The sequence below is a fragment of the Delphinapterus leucas genome, chromosome 1, assembly GCF_059928025.1.
Source record: "Delphinapterus leucas isolate spDelLeu-1000000601 "Yukka" chromosome 1, BTC_Dleu_Yukka2, whole genome shotgun sequence".
NCBI classification, from domain to species: domain Eukaryota; kingdom Metazoa; phylum Chordata; class Mammalia; order Artiodactyla; family Monodontidae; genus Delphinapterus; species Delphinapterus leucas.
Window position 1 is genome coordinate 73,881,435 of NC_143129.1, and position 22,979 is coordinate 73,904,413.

General features: G+C 52.1%; 2 protein-coding genes across 16 annotated transcripts; both read left to right on the forward strand.

Annotated features, from left to right (window-relative positions):
• The first annotated feature begins 58 nt into the window (after window positions 1-58).
• On the forward strand, window positions 59-16,148 carry ARHGAP30 (Rho GTPase activating protein 30). 9 transcript variants are annotated; one of them, XM_089912401.1, is made up of 14 exons: window positions 1,774-1,888; window positions 6,704-6,806; window positions 8,432-8,488; window positions 8,582-8,726; window positions 9,334-9,424; window positions 9,617-9,699; window positions 9,870-9,977; window positions 10,696-10,823; window positions 11,309-11,480; window positions 11,560-11,663; window positions 11,742-11,819; window positions 12,091-12,492; window positions 13,432-13,697; window positions 13,790-16,148. In XM_089912401.1, the coding sequence occupies exons 2-14, from the start codon at window positions 6,746-6,748 to the stop codon at window positions 15,392-15,394; spliced, it is 3,300 nt and encodes a 1,099-aa protein (XP_089768527.1). In that variant the 5' UTR covers window positions 1,774-1,888; window positions 6,704-6,745; the 3' UTR covers window positions 15,395-16,148. The 9 variants fall into 9 exon arrangements, with proteins under 9 accessions (XP_089768544.1, XP_089768521.1, XP_022415019.1 ...); XM_089912395.1 differs by lacking the exon at window positions 9,334-9,424 and having other exon boundaries at window positions 684-1,888; window positions 8,372-8,488; XM_022559312.2 differs by lacking the exon at window positions 8,432-8,488.
• A 149-nt stretch (window positions 16,149-16,297) lies between these two features.
• USF1 (upstream transcription factor 1) lies at window positions 16,298-22,951 on the forward strand. 7 transcript variants are annotated; one of them, XM_022559317.3, is made up of 11 exons: window positions 16,310-17,202; window positions 19,292-19,383; window positions 19,757-19,806; window positions 19,971-20,086; window positions 20,345-20,446; window positions 20,686-20,881; window positions 21,132-21,219; window positions 21,356-21,414; window positions 21,561-21,655; window positions 21,905-22,033; window positions 22,194-22,951. In XM_022559317.3, exons 1-11 carry the CDS (start codon window positions 17,119-17,121, stop codon window positions 22,281-22,283), a joined length of 1,101 nt encoding a protein of 366 aa, XP_022415025.2. In that variant the 5' UTR covers window positions 16,310-17,118; the 3' UTR covers window positions 22,284-22,951. The 7 variants fall into 7 exon arrangements, with proteins under 7 accessions (XP_022415030.2, XP_022415025.2, XP_089768634.1 ...); XM_089912513.1 differs by lacking the exon at window positions 16,310-17,202 and adding an exon at window positions 17,258-17,620 and having other exon boundaries at window positions 19,292-19,398; window positions 19,971-20,055; XM_089912501.1 differs by lacking the exon at window positions 16,310-17,202 and adding an exon at window positions 17,259-17,620 and having other exon boundaries at window positions 19,292-19,398.
• Window positions 22,952-22,979: the final 28 nt, after the last annotated feature.

The following is a 22,979-nucleotide window of genomic DNA, read 5'->3' on the forward strand; positions in this document are numbered from 1 at the left end:
TAAAGTGACATCAGCCTACACAAGAATTCAGCAAAGCTAGACCTTGCTCAGGTCCTACCCCAGGGGGTTAATTCCTGTGGTTCTGAAAGGTGCTCCATCTAAGGCATCTTAATCCCAAGGCAGGCTCTTGGGAGGGAGCCTAAGAGCTGATAGAGTTTGAAGGAGGGGTGTGCGCCCCTCAGTTACTGGCTATGGGAGGGTAGGTAGAGTCCTTGACCCTAGGGGCTCCTTAGCTCTTCCCCTAGCCTCATGTTTTCTTAGTTGTATCCACAGTTGTTTGTGATCCCTTGGTGGGGGGCTGCTAGGACTTGGTGACAAGGGCTCCTGGTTTGGTTGTGGTGTAGGGGAGAGAGAATAGTGATTATAGACCAAGGGAGGTGAAGGAGCTGCTGGGAGCAAGAATGTCTCCTTTTCCCCAGGGGTCTCAGGGTTACTAACTTGGGTCACTAACTTCCAGCTGTTTCTCTGGTTGGGATTAGATAAGGTCCATTTTTGCCTGCCCCACCCAAATACATTCAACCAGAATATCTAGATTTAGTGCCCAAACCCTGCTCAGCCTGAACTCTGCTGGATTTCTGGACCAAAGGAGAGACTCTCATCCCCTGCTCTCCAGCCAGCCCAGGACTTTGGATGCGGAACCTGAAGATATGGAACTCTAGTATGTATATTTTGTGTAAATATGTTCATATTTGTACATAGAAAAGATATTCTGTTTTTAAATAAACAGATAAAACCTGTTCTTTCCGGTTCCTGTCTTGCTCCCTGGACTGTGTAAGTCCTGAACCTCAGTGCTCTCTGTCTCAGCACCATCCTCCTTGTGGTCCCAAGTAGGGGAGGAGTTAGTTTGCCTGGAACTAGGGGGGACGGGGGAAAAGAAACGGCCTCCACAAGACCTTCAGCCATCTCTGAGAGTCGAGGTTGGCAGTGGAACTATAAGCCCTTCCAAGATAGGCAGTGCCTTAGTTGTCAGTATTTTATATCCTGTATTGTATTGGAGTCTCACTACAACAGGCCTGGAAAGTAGACAACAGTGTAACTTTTTACAGTCAAAGAACCCAAAATTCAAATGAGTTCCACAGAATGTTAGAGTTGGAAAGATTTAAAGATCATCTAGTCCACTCTCCATTTTTTTATACGTGTTGAAACCGAGGCTCAGCAAAGTAATGTGACTTGACTGAGACTACAGGCCGGTCAGGGCCAAAGCCTGGCCGTCCTCCCTCCTGGGTATGCCTTGCACAGCCCTGTGTTGCTCTGCTCCTAGGCAAGTCTCGGGTCTCCACCTCAGACCCCAGAATTCTGGTCTCCGAGGGTGCCAGTCACCTGCTCACGCCCCAGGCGCTACCACCCACCCCAGGGCTCTGACATCACCTCCTGTTGACCAATGAGTGGAGGCCCAGCAATGGGTGAGGATGTGAATGTCAGCTACCTCCCCCACCCCAGCTCTGTGGTTGCAAAGATGCTCTAACAGGAAGCGGGTTTAAGGAGCTGCACAGCTTCCTGGCCCCCAGGGCTGAGCAGGGCGAGAAGGGCGAGTGCCAGGCCCCGCCACGAGACACAACTTCTTGCCGGGGTCCTGGCAGCTTCCTCTTCCACAGCCACTTCCGTGTGGCCGGGGCCCCAGAGGCAGGAGCTGCTGCCCGTTGCCCAGGCCACCCTCCACCCCCAGTTCTGAGCCCTGCCCCCCTGGGGCCAGGCCAAGCCCAGAGGCTGGCTTGGGATCCCATGGGGGACTAGTAGGGCAAAGGTCTTAGGGGACAGAGGTGGCTGGGCCAGAGCCCTGGGGCTCCGGCCATGAAGTCTCGGCAGAAAGGGAAGAAGAAGGGCAGCTCGAAGGAGCGGGTGTTTGGGTGCGACCTGCAGGACCACCTTCAGCACTCGGGCCAGGAGGGTAAGGAGGCCAGCCCGGAGCTGCTGCTGGGCGGAGGGGGAGGCGTGGAGCTTCTCCAGCCTGATCTAGGCTGAGGGTACAGAAGCAGCCTCCAGGAGCTCATGGAGGACGGGCAGTGGCTCGGGGTCACCCCCGGGCAACTGATGAGCAGGCAGGGCAGGAAATGTGGCTCAGTGACTGCCTGGGGGTGAAGAGACCGGTGATGAGAATGGGGGCACCGAGGGAGCCCTGAGAGGAGAGGAGGGAGAGACTGGAGACCCAGCAGAGGTAGAAGAAACAGAGGTGAGGAGATGACAGCTGGGGGACAGGAGAGGAAGGCTGAAGGGACAGGGTCAGGAGATGAGTGGCTGAAGGGGCATGGATGGTCCTTAGGTCTGAATGAAAAAAGACAGGAGAAGGGCCCCTGGAGAGCCTGAGGATGGCACATGGGGAGGATGGGTGTTTCCTGGTTGGAGGAGACGAGGTTATGGGGCTCTGATCCCTCTGCAGCCTTGCTGGGCCACAGGTGAAGATGCAGGGTGGGGACAGTCTCCTCCCCCAGTCTCTCTGATTCTCCGGTTTTCCCTGTGCAAAGGAGAAACAGGTTCAAAGTGGAAGGTGAGGGGAGAAGCTGCTAAAATGGGAACACCAGAACAGTAAGAGAGATGGTCTGAGGCCTGGTGTGAAGATGGGGGTAGAGGGTACAAAGGAGGATGGGGGTGAGGACTGTCTGTGGAAAGCATCCTCCCTGAGTTACCTTGGAGGGCGCTTGGAAACGAGCAGGACCAGGGACAACATTGGCTCCCAACTGTGCTTGGTGTGGAGTAGACACTCAGAAACATTTCTTGATTTGATTTGGAATTGAACGCAGGTATCCTGACTGCCCAGCCCAGCTTGTTTTTTGGTACTTCGACCTCCTCCCAAAGAAGGGCATGATTTCTCCCGCCCCCCTCCACCCCAATCTGTCATTTCCTCTTTGTTCTCTGCTCTGGGCTGCTGCTCTGTGTGCCTGCAGTAGAGGGAGGGTGATGGTGGTTCCCAGCTCATTTCCTGCTCTTAGCCCCGCCCCTGTGTCCCCAGACACCTCCTTCCCCTTTTCTCCTCCCCCAGAGGCCCCCATCCCACTGGCCTCAGTTAAGGGAAAGCCCAGGCCCCAAGGAAGGGTGTTAAACAGCCGAAGTGGCTTCTCTGTGCCTTTCTTTCTTTTCTAACAGGGCACAGCCCAGCCGCCAGTGTGGGGTTGACTCCTTTACAAGGGATGCCTCTTGAGAATGATGGCTCTTGGGTGAGGGCCACGTGATTTAATTGGGGCTGACGTTCTTCCAGTTCTCTGCAAACCCTCAGTTCAGCATCCTCATCCTGGCGCTGTCCTTCCCTGTGGACCCCCTGCCAACCTCCTGTTGAAACACTGAACTCACAGCCAGCCCAGATCCCACTCCTGTATCCCTTCCTGGCCTCTGTTGGCATTCCCAGAAGGTGAGGGGCATGTTCTCTGGAAGGGATAGGCATCTGGTTGCTGGGTCCTGATCCTAGTGAATCCCAGAGAGAGAGAGAGAAGCCCCTCCTGCCCTTCACAAGAACCTCACCTGAGTCCAAGGGGGGAGGAGTATCTTGGGCACCAGAGCAGCAGTGGAAGCCTTCTCCCCTTCTCCCAGCTCCTCCTAGTATAGACAGGTGGAAAGTGGAAGGACAGAGAGAGGCCAGTGATGGCTTCTCTTTTTAAGCCAAGATCCAGCAAAAATGAAAGCCCAGGCCAGGAGAGCTGTGTTTGTGGTTAACTTATCCTCCCTGATTATCTTGGTTTCCCCCATCCTTGCAGCTTCGCTCCATCTCAGCACCCTCTCTCAGCTCTTTGCCCTAGGTGGGTCTCTTCCTTCCCGAGCCCTTATATCAATTGAGTTCTTCCTTTTCCTAGTATTTATCTCTTTGAGATCTTGTTCAGGTTTCTGATTCTCCAGTTTCCTAAGCTTCAGGCCCTCCTCCCTGACCCACCCTTTGACTCTACCACCCCAACTATGTCTCTAACTTTTATCTCTGACCCCATTTCTCTTATCTCTGTCTCCTTGACTCCTCCATCCCTCTGATCCTATTATCTCTTCCCCCATCTCCTTGACCCATTTCCTCTATTGCTCTGACTCCTTAGGCTCTCAAATGCCTTCTTTAAAGGTATGCCTTCTTCAAAGGCCTCCCGTGGAGACTCAAAATCAACAGAGAAGGATGGGATGGAGAAGACCTGGACTGATTGCAGTTACTGTGAAAACAACCTGGGGTTCAGGTGACAGCCAACTATTTATGAGTCAACAGAGTGATGGCCGAAAGAGTTGGGGTAGCATTATTCGCCCAAGAGTAGAGCAACAGCTTGAACCAGGAGGGTCTGCCTCATCTCTGCATTCAGTGCTGGGAACCTGAGGTCAGGGGACCCTGGCAAATGGGCAGAGGTCCTGAAGGGGTGGATGGTGAACTGTAGAGCCTGGACTAAGCTGAGGCAAGAGAGGTGACTAGGGTGCAAAATGTAAGGAAACTCCTACTCTCAGGAACAGGCAAGTGAAGCCCTAGGTGCTTCTTTCTTAAGGAGGCATTCACTCTCAAGGTCGTGCATGTGCACAGTTGACATGTGCACAACCCTAAGAGTGAGTGCTTAAATTTTGCAGCCTTGATGCTCTCCTTGTCTCACCCAAGTCCTGGCTCTGGGGTGCAGGAGGGTAAATGGTGTGGACTCCGGGTCACATAAAGAGGGTTTAAAATAGTGTTTGATGGATTTGTTGATTTTCTTCAGTCTGTATTTCTAACTTACTTAGTTCCACAAAGAGCTTGAGATGGATGACTTCCAAAACCCAAAACTTTACAAAAAGAATAAATGACTGAAGGAACTGAGTTGAAGGGAAAACAGGAGGGGTAAAATCAGTACCTAGAAATGCATTTCAGGTGGTTCTATATGGTTCCAAGATATGGGCTCTGAGCTTCCTGGTAGTTAAAGAGGTAAAAGTAATCAGGTATGAAATTCATAAAGCCCATAAGAAAAAAATAGGTGGCTTAGGAGAAGCACAGCTTTTTCTGACACTAACACATGACAGGAATTTCGCTGGTGAGTCTCAGTTAATTGGACTCAATGTTTTGTCTTAGGTAATATTCTCTATTAAAGCTCCAATTCATTGACTAATTCATTGAGTAATTTAATAAACATCTGTTGAGCACCTGCTCTGTTTCAACACTGTGCTAGACGCTGGGGAGGATGTTACTACTTGTCAGAAGGTATAGATACAAAATATACCAATCATAACAAAGTACAATAAGTGCTATGGACAGATATAAACAAAGGACCTAGGGAAGTATAATACGGATGTAAGCAAAGGGTTCAGAATTGGAAGTGATGTCTGAAGTGTGTTTTGAGGAATGCATAGGGGCTCACCAGGCAGACACAGAGAGGAGGGCATTTCCAGGCAAGGGAAAACATGAGTGATAGTACCAAGGCTTGTTCAGGGGGTAGGAAAGTGCTGGATCATAGGATTTATTGGGGGAGCTGGCCGGAGCTAAGGCTGGAATGGCAGCTGGACCTGGTTTGTGAAAGGTCTTATACAGTATACCATGTTGAGGAGTTTCTATTTTATTCTGTGTTTGTAAGCTAAGCATTGAAGATTGGGGTGGAGCAGAGTGTGTATGTAGCAAAGGATTTAAAGCATGGAAGTGCTTAAAAAAAAAAAAAAGTAAAGCATTGAAGTGCTTTAGAGAGGTAACTATGTGGCCTTGTGGAGATGAGATTCAACACATGGTTTCTGAGGGTTTCCCATGACTGAGACACCATGACAGATAAGGTGAGGAACAGTAGGATGGGTCACACTTAGATCTTGTCCTTAAGGAGCTTACGGTCTAGTAACTGGGGAGGGCTCCGAAGAAGGGAGAGAGAATACAGCTTTTTGCACTCTTGGATTGGAATCCTGGCTCTAGCTGGATGATACTGCACACTCATTACTTCTATGATCCTCGGTTTTCATGTCTAATGCATAGTGCTTGGCATATAGGTGCTTCTCTCCTGAATTGACCTGTCTGAAGGTCTGTCGCAACTTCATGTACCTTCCTATGGCAGATCTAAGATCCATGCATTCACTAACCAGAGGAGGTGTTTCACAATAATGCCCATCAGCTCTGTTCCATTTTGGTTGCAAGAGCTAATGTTCCTTTATCTTATGTAGAGTGTTATGTAAACGCACTTTCAAGACCAGTCCTTCACCCTGAGTCCTCTTCCAATCACATTGCTGTCCCTTTAAAATTTCTGTAATAGCAACTAGTAATTACAGAGAGAGAGAATTTCAGGTCAACAAAGGCAGAACTTTCTAACAGGAATGGGCAGTCTGGAGAGGCAGTGAGCTCCCCCTTACTGGGGGAGTTTATGCCGAGACTCTAGGCCCAATGGGCAGAGAGATTGTAATGGGTTGGCAGGCTGGAGCTGATGTCCTGCAGTAATCTTTCTGACAAGTTTGGTTTTTTTTTTGGTTTTGTTTTTTGCGGTATGCGGGCCTCTCACTGTTGTGGCCTCTCCCGTTGCGGAGCACAGGCTCCGGACGCGCAGTCTCAGCGGCCATGGCTCACAGGCCCAGCCGCTCCGCGGCACGTGGGATCTTCCCGGACAGGGGCACGAACCTGTGTCCCCTGCATCGGCAGGCGGACTCTCAACCACTGCGCCACCAGGGAAGCCCCCTGACAAGTTTTTATTCCACGAGCTTTGCCTTCAGTCTCCCCAAGCCCCCTTCCCTGATGCATCCATTTCTCAGACCCCCTGTAGTCTCTGACCTCCCAGACCTTCTGATTTCTCTTTCTCTGCCCCATCTGTGTTCCCAGTGCCCCAGGTGCTAAGGAGCTGTGCAGAGTTTGTGGAGGAGTATGGAGTGGTGGATGGGATCTACCGCCTCTCAGGGGTCTCTTCCAACATCCAGAAGCTCCGGTGAGTCAGGCAGTGAGGGGAGAGCTCTGTGGCCAGGAGGCCAGGAATCACAGGGGTGAGGGGATGTGGGGAGAAGGAAACAAAGATGATAGATACTGTCCAAGGGAGGAGCTCTAGTCTCCTCGGGAAAGGTTGACACCATGCCCCGCACTCCCCACAGGCTAGCCTGCACGCGCGCATGTGTGTGCACACACGCATGTACACACACACGTGCACACACACACACACACACACTCCTCCCCTCCCACATGCACCCACCCAGCTTTAAAAACAAATTTAGATACAATTCACATGCCATAAAATTCACCATTTAAAAATGTGTAATTCAAAAAAAATGTATAATCCAGTGGTTTTTAGTACATTTACAAGGTTGTGCAACCAGCGCTGTCTAATTCCAGAGCATTTCATCAACCCCAAAAGAAACCCTACACCCATTAGCAGTCATTCCACATTGCCCTTCTCCCCCAGCCTCTGGCAACCGCTAGTCTACTTTCTGTCTCTATGGAGTTGCCTATTCTGGACATGTCACATAGGTGGAATCATAAAATTGTACATTTCTGTGTCTGGCTTTTTTTACTTAGCATGTTTTCAGGGTTCATGCATACTGTTGCATGTACCAGTACTTCACTTCTTTCTATGGCTGAATAGTATTCCATTGTGTGGCGTTATCACATTTGTTTACCCATTCATCGGTTGATGGCTACTTGGGTTGTTTCCACCTTTCGGCTGTTGTGATTAATGCTGCTATAAACATTTGTATACAAGTATTTGTGTGGACATATGGTTTCAGTTCTTTTGAGTATATACCTAAGAGTGGAACTTCTGAGTCGTATGGTAACTCTATGTCCAAACTGTTTTCTATAGGAGTTGCATCATTTTACATTCCTACCAGCAATGTGTGAGGGTTCCAATTTCTCCACATCCCAGCCAACACTTGTTACTGTGTGTCTTTTTGATTATAACCACCCTAATGTGTGTGAAGTGATATTTCATCTATATTTGCATTTCCCTAATACCTAATTATGTCGAACACCTTCTGTGTGCTTATTAGCCATTTGTGTATCTTTGGAGAAATGTCTATTCAAATCTTTGCTCATTTAATAATTAGGTTATTTGTGTCTTTTGAGTTGTAAGAGTTCTTTATGTATTCTGGATATCAGACACTTATTAAATCTATGATTTGCAAATATGTTCTCCCATTCTGTGCGTTGTCTTCATTTCCTTGATAGCATCTTTTGGTACACAACAGTTTGTAATTTTGATGTCAAATTTATCTATTTTTTTCTTTGGTTGCATGTGCTTTTGATGTCATATCCAAGGAACTGTTGCCTAATCCAAGGTCCTGAAGATTTACACTTAGGCTTCCTTCTGAAAGTTACACTCCTCCATCTTTACACATACCCAGAAACACACATTTAGGCTCATCCTCCCACTTCTACCGACTCCTACATACCCCTACATTGCTACTCACACTGACTCTACATCCTGATATGTACCCCTGTTCATGCATAGACCCATTTACCTATCCACTTACCCATCTCAACATCCACTCTGCACGTTGACAGATACAACGCCTTATACTTGCTGCCTCACGTATATACACGCCCCAACCTCTTCCTTCCAAGATTCATACATGTTGACCCTCGACCCTGCCTGGAGCTCATCTCTACAGCTCTGCCTAGGTGAGGGTCCCTCAAATCATAGATTTAATGTAGGTGGGGGTCCCTACATTTCCTCAGACTGTCACCACTCCTGACCACTCTGCACCTCCCCAGGCAGGAGTTTGAGGCTGAGCGGAAGCCAGACCTGCGGCGAGATGTTTACCTTCAGGACATTCACTGCGTCTCCTCCCTGTGCAAGGCCTATTTCAGAGAGCTGCCAGACCCCCTGCTCACTTACCGGCTCTATGACAAGTTTGCTGTGAGTTGAGTGACAGCGGGGTCGGGGGAGAAGAGAAGGCTGAGGGTGACCTCTGTGGTTTTGACATCTCAGATGTGTCCAATGCAGACCGAGTCCTAGGGATCCTGCGTGACAGAGACCACATGAAAATGAAAAGCCCCGTCCCTTACAAATCTCCTAGCTCTGCTACCTCTGCTCTCCCCTGTCCCTCTGCTCTTCCTTGTCTCTCCTTTCCCTGCAAACTGCACACCGTGCAGGGTGAGACTGGGGGAGAGTAGAGGTCAGAGAGAGAGCAGAAGCTGGAAAGCCCTTGGAAATCACCTAGACGGGAGCTTCCCTACATTTAAGAGAATGAGAACCCTTTTAGGAAGTCAATTGTTTTTCAAGCGTGCCCTTCCATGAACTGTGATCGTGTGCTGAACATCTTTTGAATAAGAAAATACATGACAAAAGTGCTCTCTTGAATTGAGTAACACTTCTAAATTAAGTTGCATTTTATTGAGCATGACATCATTTAGAGATCCTGAATACCAGGGCATGCCATTCAGCCCATACAGGCCAGAATGGGTGGGCATGGGCCTTCCTGGACACCTTGAAATCAACTCCGCGGCCCCTGGGGCGCCCACAGGGTGGACCCTGATGTGTTCCAGAGCCAGAGCACTACTGACGAGGACGCTAAGGCAGAGAGTGGCCGTGAGTTGCTCAAGGTCACAAAGCTAGTAAGCGGCATAGCCAAGATTCATCTGCAGGTCCTGGGGCACCCAGATTCTACGTCAGTGTGCTTCGAAGATTCAACCTGGGGGATGGAGTGGGGTACAGCACAGACTGTTTCTGAGAGTTTGGCTCAGAACTCTGGGGAGGAAGCAGGGGCAGCGCTGGGTCAGTGACTCCTGCTCCTTGATTTCAACCAGGAGGCTGTGGCAGTGCAACTGGAACCTGAGCGCTTGGTCAAGATCCTAGAGGTGCTTCGAGAACTCCCTGTCCCAAACTACAGGTGTGTGGGCCTCCTCCCCACCCAGAGTCCCGACTCACCCCGCTCAGCCCAGGCTCTTTGTCCACCTGGGGCCTTGACTGCTCACTTCTCTTCTTGCACCACCCCTCAATCCTGCCTCTGCCTGAGCGCTCCCTTTGTGAGCTCTACCCCACAACGCCCCCTTTCTGCAGGACCCTGGAGTTCCTCATGCGGCACCTGGTGCACATGGCCTCATTGAGTGCCCAGACCAACATGCACGCCCGCAACCTGGCCATCGTGTGGGCCCCCAACCTGCTGAGGTGGGTGCATGTGTGGGGATCCTGGCAGAGCCTAGCCCCTGGGAAGCTGCTCGAGGAGGGGGTGTGGCTGTGCGGGTGCACTGGAGAGGGGTCTCACCCAGTGAGAACAGGAAGTTTCAGGATCACATTGAGTGTGATGGAGCTCACCCACGTGAGCCCCTTCTCTGAGCTTGAGTAAAGTCCCTAAGGACAGGGCCTTTGTGTTTTCTTTTTCTTTTTTGTCCACACTGAGGGGCATGCAGGATCTTAGTTCCCTGACCAAAGATCGAACCCGTGCCCCCTGCAGTGGAAGGACGGAGTCCTAACCACTGGACTGCCAGGGAATTCCCAGACCTTTGTGTTTTCTTACACTGCATCACTTAGCTCAGGGACTGGAGCAGGAAGGGGTTGGGGGGATCCTTGTCAAACGTTTGTTGAGCAAATGTCTTGGAGAAGTGGGCTGCATGTCACTCCCTGTGGTGCAAGGCAGACTATGAGAAGTCCTGAGATTCGTTATACACAAGGCACCCTGCAGAGGAGGTAGAGATTAATCCTGAGGATGGTGTCCAAGAAGGCTTCCTGGAGGAAGTGGCCATTTGAGACTTGAATCATGCATGTAGATTAAGAGGTGGAGATGGGGTTAATGGCATTCAGGGGAAAGGGTGTAAGATCTTTTTAGGGAGAATTCGAATGGGGAAGTGTGGTGGGGCTGGGGGAGAATAACTCCACACCTCCACAGGTCTAAGGACATAGAGGCCTCAGGCTTCAATGGGACAGCAGCCTTCATGGAGGTGCGGGTGCAGTCCATTGTCGTCGAGTTCATCCTCACACATGTGGACCAGCTCTTTGAGGGTGCTGCTCTCTCTGGTCAGTGCCCTTCCAACTCACCAAATCACCATTCTCTGTCTGGGAGTCATGTCAGAGTTATAGAGAGCCTCCAAGATCATCTAGTTCAGTTTCCCTGCTTTGTGGATGACAGAACTGAGTCTCATAAAGTATTGTTGCTTATGGTCACGTGGAGAAGACCCTGCAGAGAGAATGGTGCAGTCAGGACTTGAGTAGGCCTCTTCTGCTCTCCGTCCATGGCATAACTTGGCCTCTTAATCACCATCCATCCTGGTTCTCGAGGCTAGTGAAGGATCATTCCCACCCCCGGCCCACCGGGCCAATGTCCCGGGATCTCCTGGCCCACTTTGTCCCTGAGGACTCTCTCTTGAGGAGCTAGACACAGAGGGTCTGCCTCCAGGTGTATCCCTAGCATGGTAGTTGGTGAGTGGGAGGGTGCAGTGAGGAGCTCCGTACCCAAAGCCCTCTCTCTGTTCCTGGCTGGCCAATTCCTCTTCTTTTCCTAGGTGGTGAGGTGGAAAGTGGATGGCGATCACTTCCAGGGGTCCGGGTGTCAGGCAGCCCCGAGGACCTTATGCCCCGATCCCTGCCCTACCACCTGCCTAGCACCCTGCAGTCTGGTGATGGACCCCCACAGATGCGGCCTTATCACACTATCATAGAGATTGCAGAGCACAAGTAAGGCCTTCTTCCTGGGCCCTCCTCCCCTGCACTGGCCACCAGGCTCCAACTGCAGTGATTTCTCCATCCCCTCCAGGAGGAAGGGGTCTTTGAAGGTCAGGAAGTGGAGATCTATCTTCAATCTGGGTCGCTCTGGCCATGAGACCAAGCGTAAACTTCCACGGGGAGCTGAGGACAGGGGTAAGTCTGGGGAGATGTAGGGGGAGCTCTGCTGAGGGTGTGCCAGGCCCTGGCTCTACGCACATCCCTGTCTTGCAGAGGACAAATCTGATAAGGTGACTCTGCGGCCAGCCAAGAGCATGGACTCACTGAGTGCTGTGGCTGGGGTCAGTGATGGTGAGTATAGGTGTGCACTCCTGTGTGTGTGTCGGGGCGGGGTGCGGGTAGTGATGGCTAGTGACTGTACCTCCAGGGAGGGAAGGGGGTTCCTAAGTAGGTGTTGGTGGGGTGACGTCTGACCTGCTGACTGTAGGGTTTGCAGTAGCGGCTACGGGAAGATGGGCCTGGTGTATTCCAGGCTAGAGAAAACAGGGGGCACTCTCTGGAGCCTTTCTGAGGTGCCCAGGCCCCTTGCAGAGGCTGTTGCCTACCTCTCTCTCCTCCACAGAGCCAGAGGGGCTGGTGGGACGCAGCAGTCCTCGGCCATGCCCACTGTTGCTGGCGAGCTTGGAGAATGATTCTGTGGAAGCAGCAGAGGGTGAACAGGAGCCCGAGGCAGAAGCACTGGCTGGCACGAGCTCTGAGCCCGGCACACCACGACCTGGGCGGTCAGCAATCCGTGCTGGGGGCAGCAGCCATGCAGAGCGCCGTGCTGGCGTCCACATCTCAGAGCCCTACGATGTCAACCTCCCACCACACATCAGTTCTATGCTCAACATATCCCCGAACATCATCTCTAACGTCTCCTTGGCCGGGCTTGCCCGTGGTCTTGAGTACCCCACCCTACAGCCCCGGCCAAGCCCTGCCTCTGGCCCTGGCTCTGGCCCTGGCCTTGGCCCTGGTCCCCCAGGTGAGGATTCAAGGATTTCCCAGGGCTGGGAGAGGGGACTAGAACTCTAGGCTGAGGCTCCGATGCTGGGGATCTGCTCTGGGCTTTGGCTGGTTATCTTTAGCTGCCTCCCCGGATTCAAGATGGGGGGAATCCAGTAATATTATCAGGTTGTGTGAAATTCTTGCAGAGAGGATCTCTGGCAGCCTTAGATCACTGATATATCCAAGAATGGGGATCTGTGTCATATATATACAGCAGGGATTACTAAGTACAAAGTGGGAATATATCATAGATGATGGTAATAATAATAATATTAATACTAATAGCTAACATTTGTCGAGAGTTTATGATGTGCTTTGTTAAGGACTTTGAAGGCATTAGCTCATTTCATTTTCTCATAATGTTGACACAGGTATTGTTTTTATCCTTATATTACAGCAGTGTAACCTGAGACTTAGGTTAAGCAATTTGGTAGGAGGTGGCAGAGCTGGGATTTGATCTTTGCTCTGACTCCAGTTCCTGAAGTGTCAATAATGAGAAGTATTGAGGCAGCACTAGGTACTGGATAAGGATAAGGGCTACAGAGTTAAGTAGTCTTGGATTCAAATTTTGGCTGTGCCACTCGTTGTTTGTGTGACCATGGACAAATCTCTCTGAGTCTCACTTTCCTCATATATAAAATGGGGAAAAATACCCTACATTATAGGGTTGTTTTATGGAGAAAATAAGATAATGCATTATAAAATGTATAGCACAGTGCTTGGCACCTGGTAGGAGCTCAATAAAGGTGGCTCTAAGCCAATGGTTAGGGATATTGGTCTGAGAGGATCGGCCACATGGAGGATCTATGCTGGGAATGTTGGGCCCATACTGTAGCAATGCTAGGAAGACTCACATTGGAAAGGGTCAGGGCTGGTCTTGACCTTTGTATTCCTGGGACTACCTTTCTCCCAACAGATGAGAAGTTGGAGGCAAGTCCAGCCCCAGGTCCCCTGGCTGACTCAGGCCCAGCGGACATGACCCCTGCCCTGGAGGACTGCCTGTCCCAGGAGGTGCAGGATTCCTTCTCCTTCCTAGAGGACTCAAGCAGCTCAGAGCCCGAGTGGGTGGGGGTGGTGGATGGGGAGGTGGCCAAGGCAGGACCAGCAGGAGCAGCCTTCTCCCCTGGGGAGGACGACCCTGGGATGGGCTACCTGGAGGAGCTCCTGGGAGTTGGGCCTCAGGTAAGGAGGCGCTGTGCTGGGTTTGGGGGTGCTAAGGAATCCAGAGGGTGGACGGGGCCACCTGGTCCTGAGCCACGATGCTGTGCTTACAGGTGGAGGAGTTCTCTGTGGAGCCACCCCTGGATGACCTGTCTCTGGATGAGGCTCAGTTTGTCCTGGCCCCCAGCTGCTGTTCCCTGGACTCTCCTGGCTCCGGGCCTGAAGCAGAGGAGGAAAGTGGGGAGGAAGTCTTCCTGAGTGCCTATGATGACCTAAGTCCCCTTCTGGGGCCCAAACTCCCGACCTGGGAGGGTTCAGGCAGTCTAGAGGAAAAGGGAACAGGGTCTGGAAGACAGGAGGCTCCAGGACAGGCGGAGGGAGAACAGGTATTCTGGGAAGTTGAGGAGGGCAAGGAGGCTGAGCCTGGAAGTAGACGGGACATCAGGGAGGAGGCTGAGGGGAGTCCAGAGAGTGGAGTGGAGGGTGGAGAGGCCAGTGAGGAAGGAGTGGAGGCTGAGGGAAGCCAAAAGGTGATTGACAGTTTGAGCGAAAGATGTGGGGAAGGGAGAGAGGAGACAGAGGCCAAGGGAGAGGAGTCCAAAGGTCAGCAGGAGGATGAGAGTACAGAGGAAGCTAAGGGTGTGGAGGAAACAGGAGGGGAGCAGGGGAAGGAAAGAAAGACCGAGCGAGAAGAAGAGGAGGAAGGAGATGAAGCCCAGGGAGAAGCCGGGAGGGACCCAGAGGATGGGGCCCAGGAAAACCAAATTGCTGAAGAGAGCTGGGAAGTTGTACACAAACAAGAGGCTGAAGGAGGCAGAGAAGATGAGGTCAAAGGGCAGAGGGGGGATGAGAACCAAGAGGCAAGAGAAGACCAAGGAGATGGTGAAGATAGCAGAATCCCAGAAGCAGCAGCTGAAGGAGGAGCAGGGAAGGTCAGCAAGGAACGGGAGTGTGGAGATGGAGAAGCTGAGGGAGACCAGAGGGCTGGAGGTGACCATGTAGAAGAGGGCTCCCTCCCTGAAGTGCCACATGTAGAGTCCCTGGAGGTTGACAGTGCCAAAGAGGGCAATGCCCAGCCCTCTGAGACAGAACACGCAGCCCCACAGCCACCCCGGCCAGAGGAGATGGATCCAGAGGGGCAGCCCAGTCCCCTTGGCTCAGCTGGTGGTGTGAGCATGCGCCTGGCTTCCACCCTGGTTCAGGTCCAACAGGTCCGCTCTGTGCCTGTGGTGCCCCCCAAACCACAGTTTGCCAAGATGCCCAGTGCAATGTGTGGCAAGATCCACGTGGCACCAGCAAACCCATGCCCAAGGCCTGGCCGGCTTGATGGAACTCCTGGGGAACGGGCCTGGGGGTCCCGAGCCTCCCGCTCCTCTTGGAGGAATGGGGGCAGTCTTTCCTTTGATGCTGCTGTGGCCCTGGCCCGGGACCGCCAGAGGACTGAAGCTCAGGCAGTTCGGCGGACCCAGACCTGTACTGGGGCTGGGGACTACAGCCTCATCCCCAAAACCTCCCCCTATAGCATGATCTCTGCCTATTGTCCTCGGCCCCTTAGCTGCCTGGAGCTCCCAGCTGAAGGCACAGAAGGGTCTGGACCCCGGAGTCGGTTTAGTCTGCCCCCGAGAGAACCCCAGCTCCCTGACCCTGTTGAGTCGCCCCAGCGCCGATCGTATGCATTTGAAACACAGGCTAACTCTGGGAAAGGTGAGGGGCTGTGATTCGGACCAGACCACTGGGCACAGGGGACAGTAGCTGTCTCCAGGGTCTCTCTGCTGTCTCTTCGGCAGCCTGAGCAGCTTTAGTGCCCAACTTTATAGGTTTTGGCCCTCCAGCTTCTCTTTATGACTGTGGAAGGCACGTCTTGGTCCGTTTACCTGAGGTTGTCTCAGACACAAAGCACTTATCCCTTACAAGATTCCAGAGAAAGTCACCGAGATCCTGTTCCCAGAGAGTGGGGTCACTGGCCAAAGGGAACAAAGAGTAGGCGGCAAACTTAACGATTTCTCAATGTGAAGAATGAAGGCAGAACTCCAGCCAAGTTCCGGCCCTCTTAGGCAATGAACTTCTCTTCATGGAAGTCCAGAGTACAGCCAGGGGTCAGGGCCAGATCAGAGCCTATTACATACAAACACTTTTAGAGTTACCCATCCTTGTTCTACTCTTGGGCCCTGGGACACCTCTTGCTCCTCTTAACTCCAGATTAGGAGGAAAATGTGCAGGAAACTTTGAATGCGGAGTATTTGTTGGAGGGACTGGCTCCCTTCCCAGCTCCCCCACCCTCTGCCTCCCTGCATCTCAAGGAAGAGAGGTCTTGTATAGATCTCTCTGGCCTCTCCTTTCTCCTTTGGAATAACTTCCTATTTTAGGGAAGGGGAATGGCGTCACTCAGGCCCTGGGACTGCTCCCGACAGGCTGGGGCCACACGTCCCAAGGGGCAATGTCCCAGAATAAACGTTGTATTTTTACACATAAGTAGTTGTGGTGTCTCATTACTCTTATTAAAGTCTTGAGTGATACGTTTGGCCAAACGTTGTGTTTTTCTGTTTTTATAGTTTGGGCGCTCTTCCTCAGTTGTTGTCGTGAAGACCTGTAGCTAGAAACTAGAGCTGGGTTCATGGTGGTCAGGAAATGGGGAAGAGAAACTTATATTTACATAATGCTCATTATATGCCAGTAAAGGCTAGGTATTCTATGTGCACAGAATCTACGCTCTTGATTTTATTTGGTTCACCTAATAATTCTATAAGGTTGGTACTTGTAATCTCCATTTACAGATGAGGAAACCAATGTTAAGTCAAACGTTGCCAAAAGTCTCAGAACTAAGAAGTGGCAGAGGTTAGATCTGAGACCCGAGTTTGTCTGGCTCCAGAGTGTGAACTCTTCTTATCACACCACACTACTCCAAATCCATTAAGGGTAGGTCTTGACTGAAACGAATGGGAATCAAGATACCTCTCACAGAAACTCTGAGCCTCACAAAAACCATAAGCCTTGGGGGTCTTTGGGTGACCGCTAACGCTAATACAAATTCTATGTGTGCCCAGATATGTCCTAATCTCCAATAGAAAACTTAAAAAAGATGTCCTTTGTTAAAGATGGCGCCTCCATCCGATGTCCCTCTCTTGATCTAAGCTGGCCTTTCTCACTCCCTTCTCCTGGAACTAAAAAGGCACTGTCCAGCAGAAAAATGGTAGCACCAAGTTAGTCGTCCTTCTCCCGTTCTTGGACTAGCACGAAAGCGACTACGACTTCAGAGCCATTCTCCCGAGATCCCTGAGCATTGCTTCTTCCCCGCCCCAGCAACACCCACAACACGCCCCCATCCAAGCCCTCATCAAGATGGAGCGAACGGAAGTGGGGCGACTCAGAGGCTGAGTAGGCTGGGCGGGTCCAGAGAGACACTTCCGCCCCTCACCAACATGGGCGCGGGCCGGCAGTGCGCATGATCAGCTGTCTTTGGAGATACCCCAGTCCGGAGAGGGAGAACACGGTTGGGGGAGATCGGCGGCTGAAGCTGCCTTGGCCGGTGAGTGCAGGACACGGCGGGAGTCTGGAGACTGGGTGCGCCGGCGAGGCAGAGCAGCCTCGATTTTGTTTCCGTTTTTTAGGTTCAGGAACTCCTGGGGCGGAAGCCTTTGTTTTGAGGGAGGGGGCCGTGCCTGGTTCGTTATCTCCCCCTTTTGTGGGCCGAACTCACTCTCCGCCCCCGGGCGCACAAGTCCCCGCCCTCCCGCGCTGCTATCCGCGAGCCGATGGGCCGGACACTGCGGGACCCGCTGAGCTCCCGGTGTCCTTTCCTACCTCTGCGGATCAGCGGAGGCTGGGGGTGAGCCCGGCCGGGCTGGCCAGGTCACCGCGCGGGCTCCTGGTCGCGCGCCTGGCCGGCGCTCAGCTGCTGAGCGCCTACTGGTTGGTGGGCCTGCAGGGAGACGCCGCATTCTCAGGCAAGGTCTAGGCGCCTGACTTCTTTGCGAACTTGATTCTTTTTCCCTTTGTGTCGAGACTTAGGGCTCTTGCAGGGCCCTCGTTCCCTGAGCGTGCACGCCACAACATCCTAGCCGCTTTCCGTGTCGCATACCCCTAATGCTCAGGAAATGCTTCCCGATGTCCAAATAAGATTTGAATAAGTAGCCTGATCCCGTTGCTGGGTGTCCTCAGAGGCTGCCCCTGTCTGACAGCTGTGGGCCATAGAGACGCCTCCTGTGCCCTGGCCTCTGTTTCATTGCTTCCTTCTGCTGTCAGCGCTGCAAGCCTCAGGGGCACTTCCTCCGCAGGTTTGAGGATGGAGAGGTAGGTGGTCTCGAAACTCTGGTGCTACTTCTCCCTTAGGGACTGGGATCTTCTTGCAGCGCTACTTCCTCCGGACAGTTTCACTTTCAGTTCCTTTTTTTTTTTTTTTTTGGTTAACACTGGATACAAGCTTTCCATGGCTAATTCGCTGAAGATAAAGGTCTGGGGGACCTTATGGGTAGAGAACTTACAAAAGTGTTACCCCTTTCCTGTCGGGATTATTTTATTGCTTTGTACAATGTAGCTGTTTTTTTCCTGGAGGCATCTGTCTGCTTGGCCCTTTGTTTTTCCTGCCCGCCTCCCCAGTCCGCGCCGCCCCCCCCAACGGGTGTCAACGGTCTTAAGGCAGGCACCTCGTAGATGGATTCCTCCCCCATTGTCTCTTCTCTTTCCGAACCCCGAACCTGGAGTTTCGCCCCTTTTTGCTGAGGCTCAGTTGATTTGGAGTTGTCATGGCAACATTTTAGCAACGGTGTTGCTCTACAGGAAGGCTTGGTGAATAAAATTGTAGCAGCTTGAAGATGATACACTTGGGCTTTAGGGTCTTTAATGAATGACATAAAGCTGGACTCCCCAAAACAAGAGCCCTGTCAGTAGAAAGGGGCCCGAGGGCCAAGTCTGGTCTTTATGGTTCCGGAGGTTTTTCCAATGGGTTTCAGGTTTCCCTTTCCTAGATTTGAGGACGGGAATTTCTCGGTGTACAGTATGTGCCTGAGAGGCTGGAAGAAGCGTCAGCATCCATGGCCCTGTGTTTTGTTTTGTTTTTTCTTTTCTGGCGGTACACGGGCCTCTCACTGTTGTGGCCTCTCCCGTTGCGGAGCACAGGCTCCGGACGCGCAGGCCCAGCGGCCATGGCTCATGGGCCCAGCCACTCCGCGGCGTGTGGGATCCTCCCGGACCGGGGCACGAACCCGTGTCCCCTGCATCGGCAGGCGGACTCTCAACCACTGCGCCACCAGGGAAGCCCGGCCCTGTGTTTTTTGATAGCTGTGGTCTAAACATGGCCCTTCCTAATCCCCATGTCATGGCAGATTGTAATAGCTTTAATAATAATCCATCCAGAAATATGTTGTTTCTCAGTCTTGCAGTATAATTATTCCCTCTCCATCAGGAGATGGAGTGATAATTGGAGAGACACGGAGCACTATTTGTAGAGTTGCTTTTTCAATCACTGTAGCCAGCCCTCAGTATCAGAATAGAGAAAGCCGATTGTCGCCTGCAGATGACTGGTTTATGTTCCTGGATGTGTCTTCAGGGAGCCTAGGTTCTAGAAACAGGGGCGCTTTCAGTTTCCTAGACTCACTAGACTCCCTGATTCCTACCAGGACTTAGCACTCAGGCCTGTGAGGCAGGAGATACGAAGACTTCCAAGAAGGACCAATTCCTCGGATGTGCCCCCTCACAGAGAGATGAAGGGGTGAGTGAAGAAGAGGTAGGGTCTGGGATGGGAGATGGGAGGCCTGGGAGAATGCAAAATGGCTAAGCGCACTGACTCTGGAGTCAGGCAGACCTAGATTTAGGTCCCAGCTACATCACCCTGCTATGTGATCTGGTTTCCAGTTTATAAAATGCAAGTAGTGCTACCTACTCATAGTGCTGTTCTTAGTATTAAGTAAGATATTGCCTGTTAAGTGCTTAGCTCAGTGCTAAGTAAATACTAGCTCTTGTTATTCTAACCTAACCTAGCACCTGTTGGGAATGCCAATGAGTTTGGGAGCCATATGTTACTGGGCCAGTGAGCTTTTAATTCACTTCTTCCCTTATTCTTCCTCTTGTCCCTTCACAAACAGGCAGCAGAAAACAGCTGAAACGGAAGAGGGGACAGTGCAGATTCAGGAAGGTGAGTGGGAGAAACGGAACTGAGCTGACACCAAGAGCCCATCATGGCCTCTCCCCCTACCCCATGGGCCTATCACCTGTGCAAGCTACTTCTTTTAAATGACATGCAGGTGCAACAGAGGGAGAAAAGCAGTAACTCACAGACTTGTCCTTTTCCTAATTCAGGCGCAGTGGCAACTGGGGAGGACCCAACCAGTGTGGCTATCGCCAGCATCCAGTCAGCTGCCACTTTCCCTGACCCCAACGTCAAGTACGTCTTCCGAACTGAAAATGGGGGCCAGGTAAGGGAGGGGGCCAGGTGGCTGCAGGTGTTACCTGGGGTTGGGATTGAGGGAGGTAATTGAACCTGTCATGGGTAGAACCTGGTTTGGAGGATGAGGTGAAGATGTGGACTGTTTGGGGGGAAGGGGATGGGGGTCTCTGAAGGATTCTTGTTTGGGGGCCCTAACCAAGGGAAGCTTTATGAGGGACCCTGGAATCCCTAGCACTTACTCTCTTGTTCCCTCTTCCCCTCCTTCCCCTTTCCTCCCTGCCTCTAGGTGATGTACAGGGTGATCCAGGTGTCTGAGGGGCAGCTGGATGGCCAGACTGAGGGGACTGGCGCCATCAGTGGCTACCCTGCCACTCAATCCATGACCCAGGTACAGGGGTATGGGCTGCAGAGGGGACTAGAGCTCTGAGTAGTAACGTGAAGAAGGGAACCAATAGGATAGGTGTGGCTAGGGATAGGGAAGCATCTAGGGCTGCCTTGACCCAAAGCACTAGACTCTCCCTTTCTGGATGTTTCTCCCTCCCTCCTCCCAAGGGATAGAAGCTGCAGAGTAGCTCATGGGAAGTATTTAACTGTCACTTGTCTCTGTTCTCTTGCTCCCCTTCCCAGGCTGTGATCCAGGGTGCGTTCACGAGTGATGATGCAGTTGACACAGAGGGGACAGCTGCTGAGACGCACTATACTTACTTCCCCAGCACTGCAGTGGGAGATGGGGCAGGGGGTACCACATCGGGGAGTACAGCAGCTGTTGTTACCACCCAGGGCTCAGAGGCACTACTGGGGCAGGCGACCCCTCCTGGCACTGGTGAGATATTATGTGAGGATGCTGGCTGGAGGGGCTAGGATAGGCTGTGGGTCATGGCTGGTGGGCAGCGGGCCTTTACTCATGATCCCTTAAATGATCACAAAGACGTGGGCAGGCAGTGAGTCTGGGGCTGCCCTTCCAGCAGGAGGCAGTATGTCCTTTTTAGAGGAGGGCCCCAGGGCCTTGGCCTTAGAGCTTGTTGAGGTTCCTAGGCCTACGTCCTGACAGAACCTACCGTGCATCTTCATAGGTCAGTTCTTTGTGATGATGTCACCACAAGAAGTGTTGCAAGGAGGAAGCCAGCGCTCTATCGCCCCCAGGACCCACCCTTATTCCCCGTGAGTAACCCGGTTTCTTTTCAGTTACCAGAAATGGTCTTGATTCCTTCCAGATTTGGTGTAATTCCTCACCCCAAACTCCAATCTCATTTTTTGACCCTCCCTTCACTCTGGCCACTCTGGGCTGTGTTGCTAGGAAGTCAGAAGCTCCCCGGACAACTCGGGATGAGAAACGCAGGGCTCAGCATAATGAAGGTAGGTATGATCTGCGTCTGAAGCTTGGAGCTCTCTGGTGGGATTGGGGGATAGCCGTGATGTTGAGGGGAGAGGTGAGGTAATTTTACCCTGGGGCCTTTGGTGAGTTCTCCCTGAGTCACCTTGTCCTCTACTTTGCCCCATAGTGGAGCGCCGCCGCCGAGACAAGATTAACAACTGGATTGTACAGCTGTCCAAGATCATCCCAGACTGCTCCATGGAGAGCACCAAGTCTGGCCAGGTCATGGAAAGACCCTGGTAGTGGGCAAGATGCCTGAATTCTGTCTCCTGGTATTGTTTCCAGAACTGGTAGAGAGTGGGCATACATGGCAGTAGTCTTTTCCTATCTCTCTCTGAGGTTCCTGAATCCCTGGGAGATGTTATTTCACCATCCTTAAGGGAAAATGAGGTCCAAAGTGTAAACATGCTTTTGGAAAGCAAGCCAGGTATCTTATATCCTAGTCCTCATTTTGTTGGCTTTTTCTTACAGAGTAAAGGTGGAATTCTATCCAAAGCCTGTGATTATATCCAGGAACTTCGGCAGAGTAACCACAGGTTGTCTGAAGAACTGCAGGGGCTTGACCAGCTGCAGTTGGACAATGATGTGCTTCGACAGCAGGTCAGACCCCCGCACCCTCAGTATAGCTGTCCTCAGCCTCCCTAACCACTAACCCAGCTTGGGCGTCCTCCTCCTCACTGGTGGGTGTCCCGGTAAGTTCAGGGACTTGGCTGTGCCAACTTTTCTACCTATTTCCCTTACTGCCTCCTTCCCGTGGTAGGTGGAAGATCTAAAAAACAAGAATCTGCTGCTACGAGCTCAGTTGAGGCACCACGGAGTAGAGGTCGTCATCAAGAGTGATAGCAACTAATTCTGGGGATTCAGAGGCTTTGGGCCCTACAGCCCCTTTCAGAGAACTGCAGATAGCCCAGGAGCAACAGGCTAACCCCGTGCCCTTTCCTTCACTGCCCACTTCTGGCATGGGACTTGGGGGAGTTCAGAAGGCGTGTCTTTGAACTGAGGCCCTGTGATATAGCAGCCTGCAGTGGTGTGAAACACGTGGATGTGTACTGACCTCCTCGCCCAACCCCACCGTGCAGCCCCTGGGCCTTGTGCTCCTCTTGCACAATGCATGTGCTGTCTCCATGCTGGACACTGGACACACTGAACTGGGGGGCTTGCCCTGTGCTTGCTTAGAGTGCCAGCAGAGGGTCTGCTGACAAGCAAAGCTCTGGCTTGCCCCAGGACACTGGCGCTTCCACTGGTTCTTCCTTTCCCTGGAGCTCAGATGTGCACCTGAGGACACTGGGGAACAGGCTTCAGCAAGAAGTGGGGATAGGATGCTTAGCAGTGGCTGCTGCCCCAGGAAGAGGAGATTGGCCGGCAAGCAGCTAAGGCCTATGCAGAAGTCTCTGGAGCCAGGGAGAACAACAGGCAGGGCCCACTGGGGGCCTTACCCCCTTGTGGGGACGGATTTCCTCCCCCCCCTTTTCTTTCTTTCCTTTTTTTTTTTTTTTTAAGATAAAATATTCAGAGCCACAGCTGTCTCCGTTTTTTCTCCTTTTGC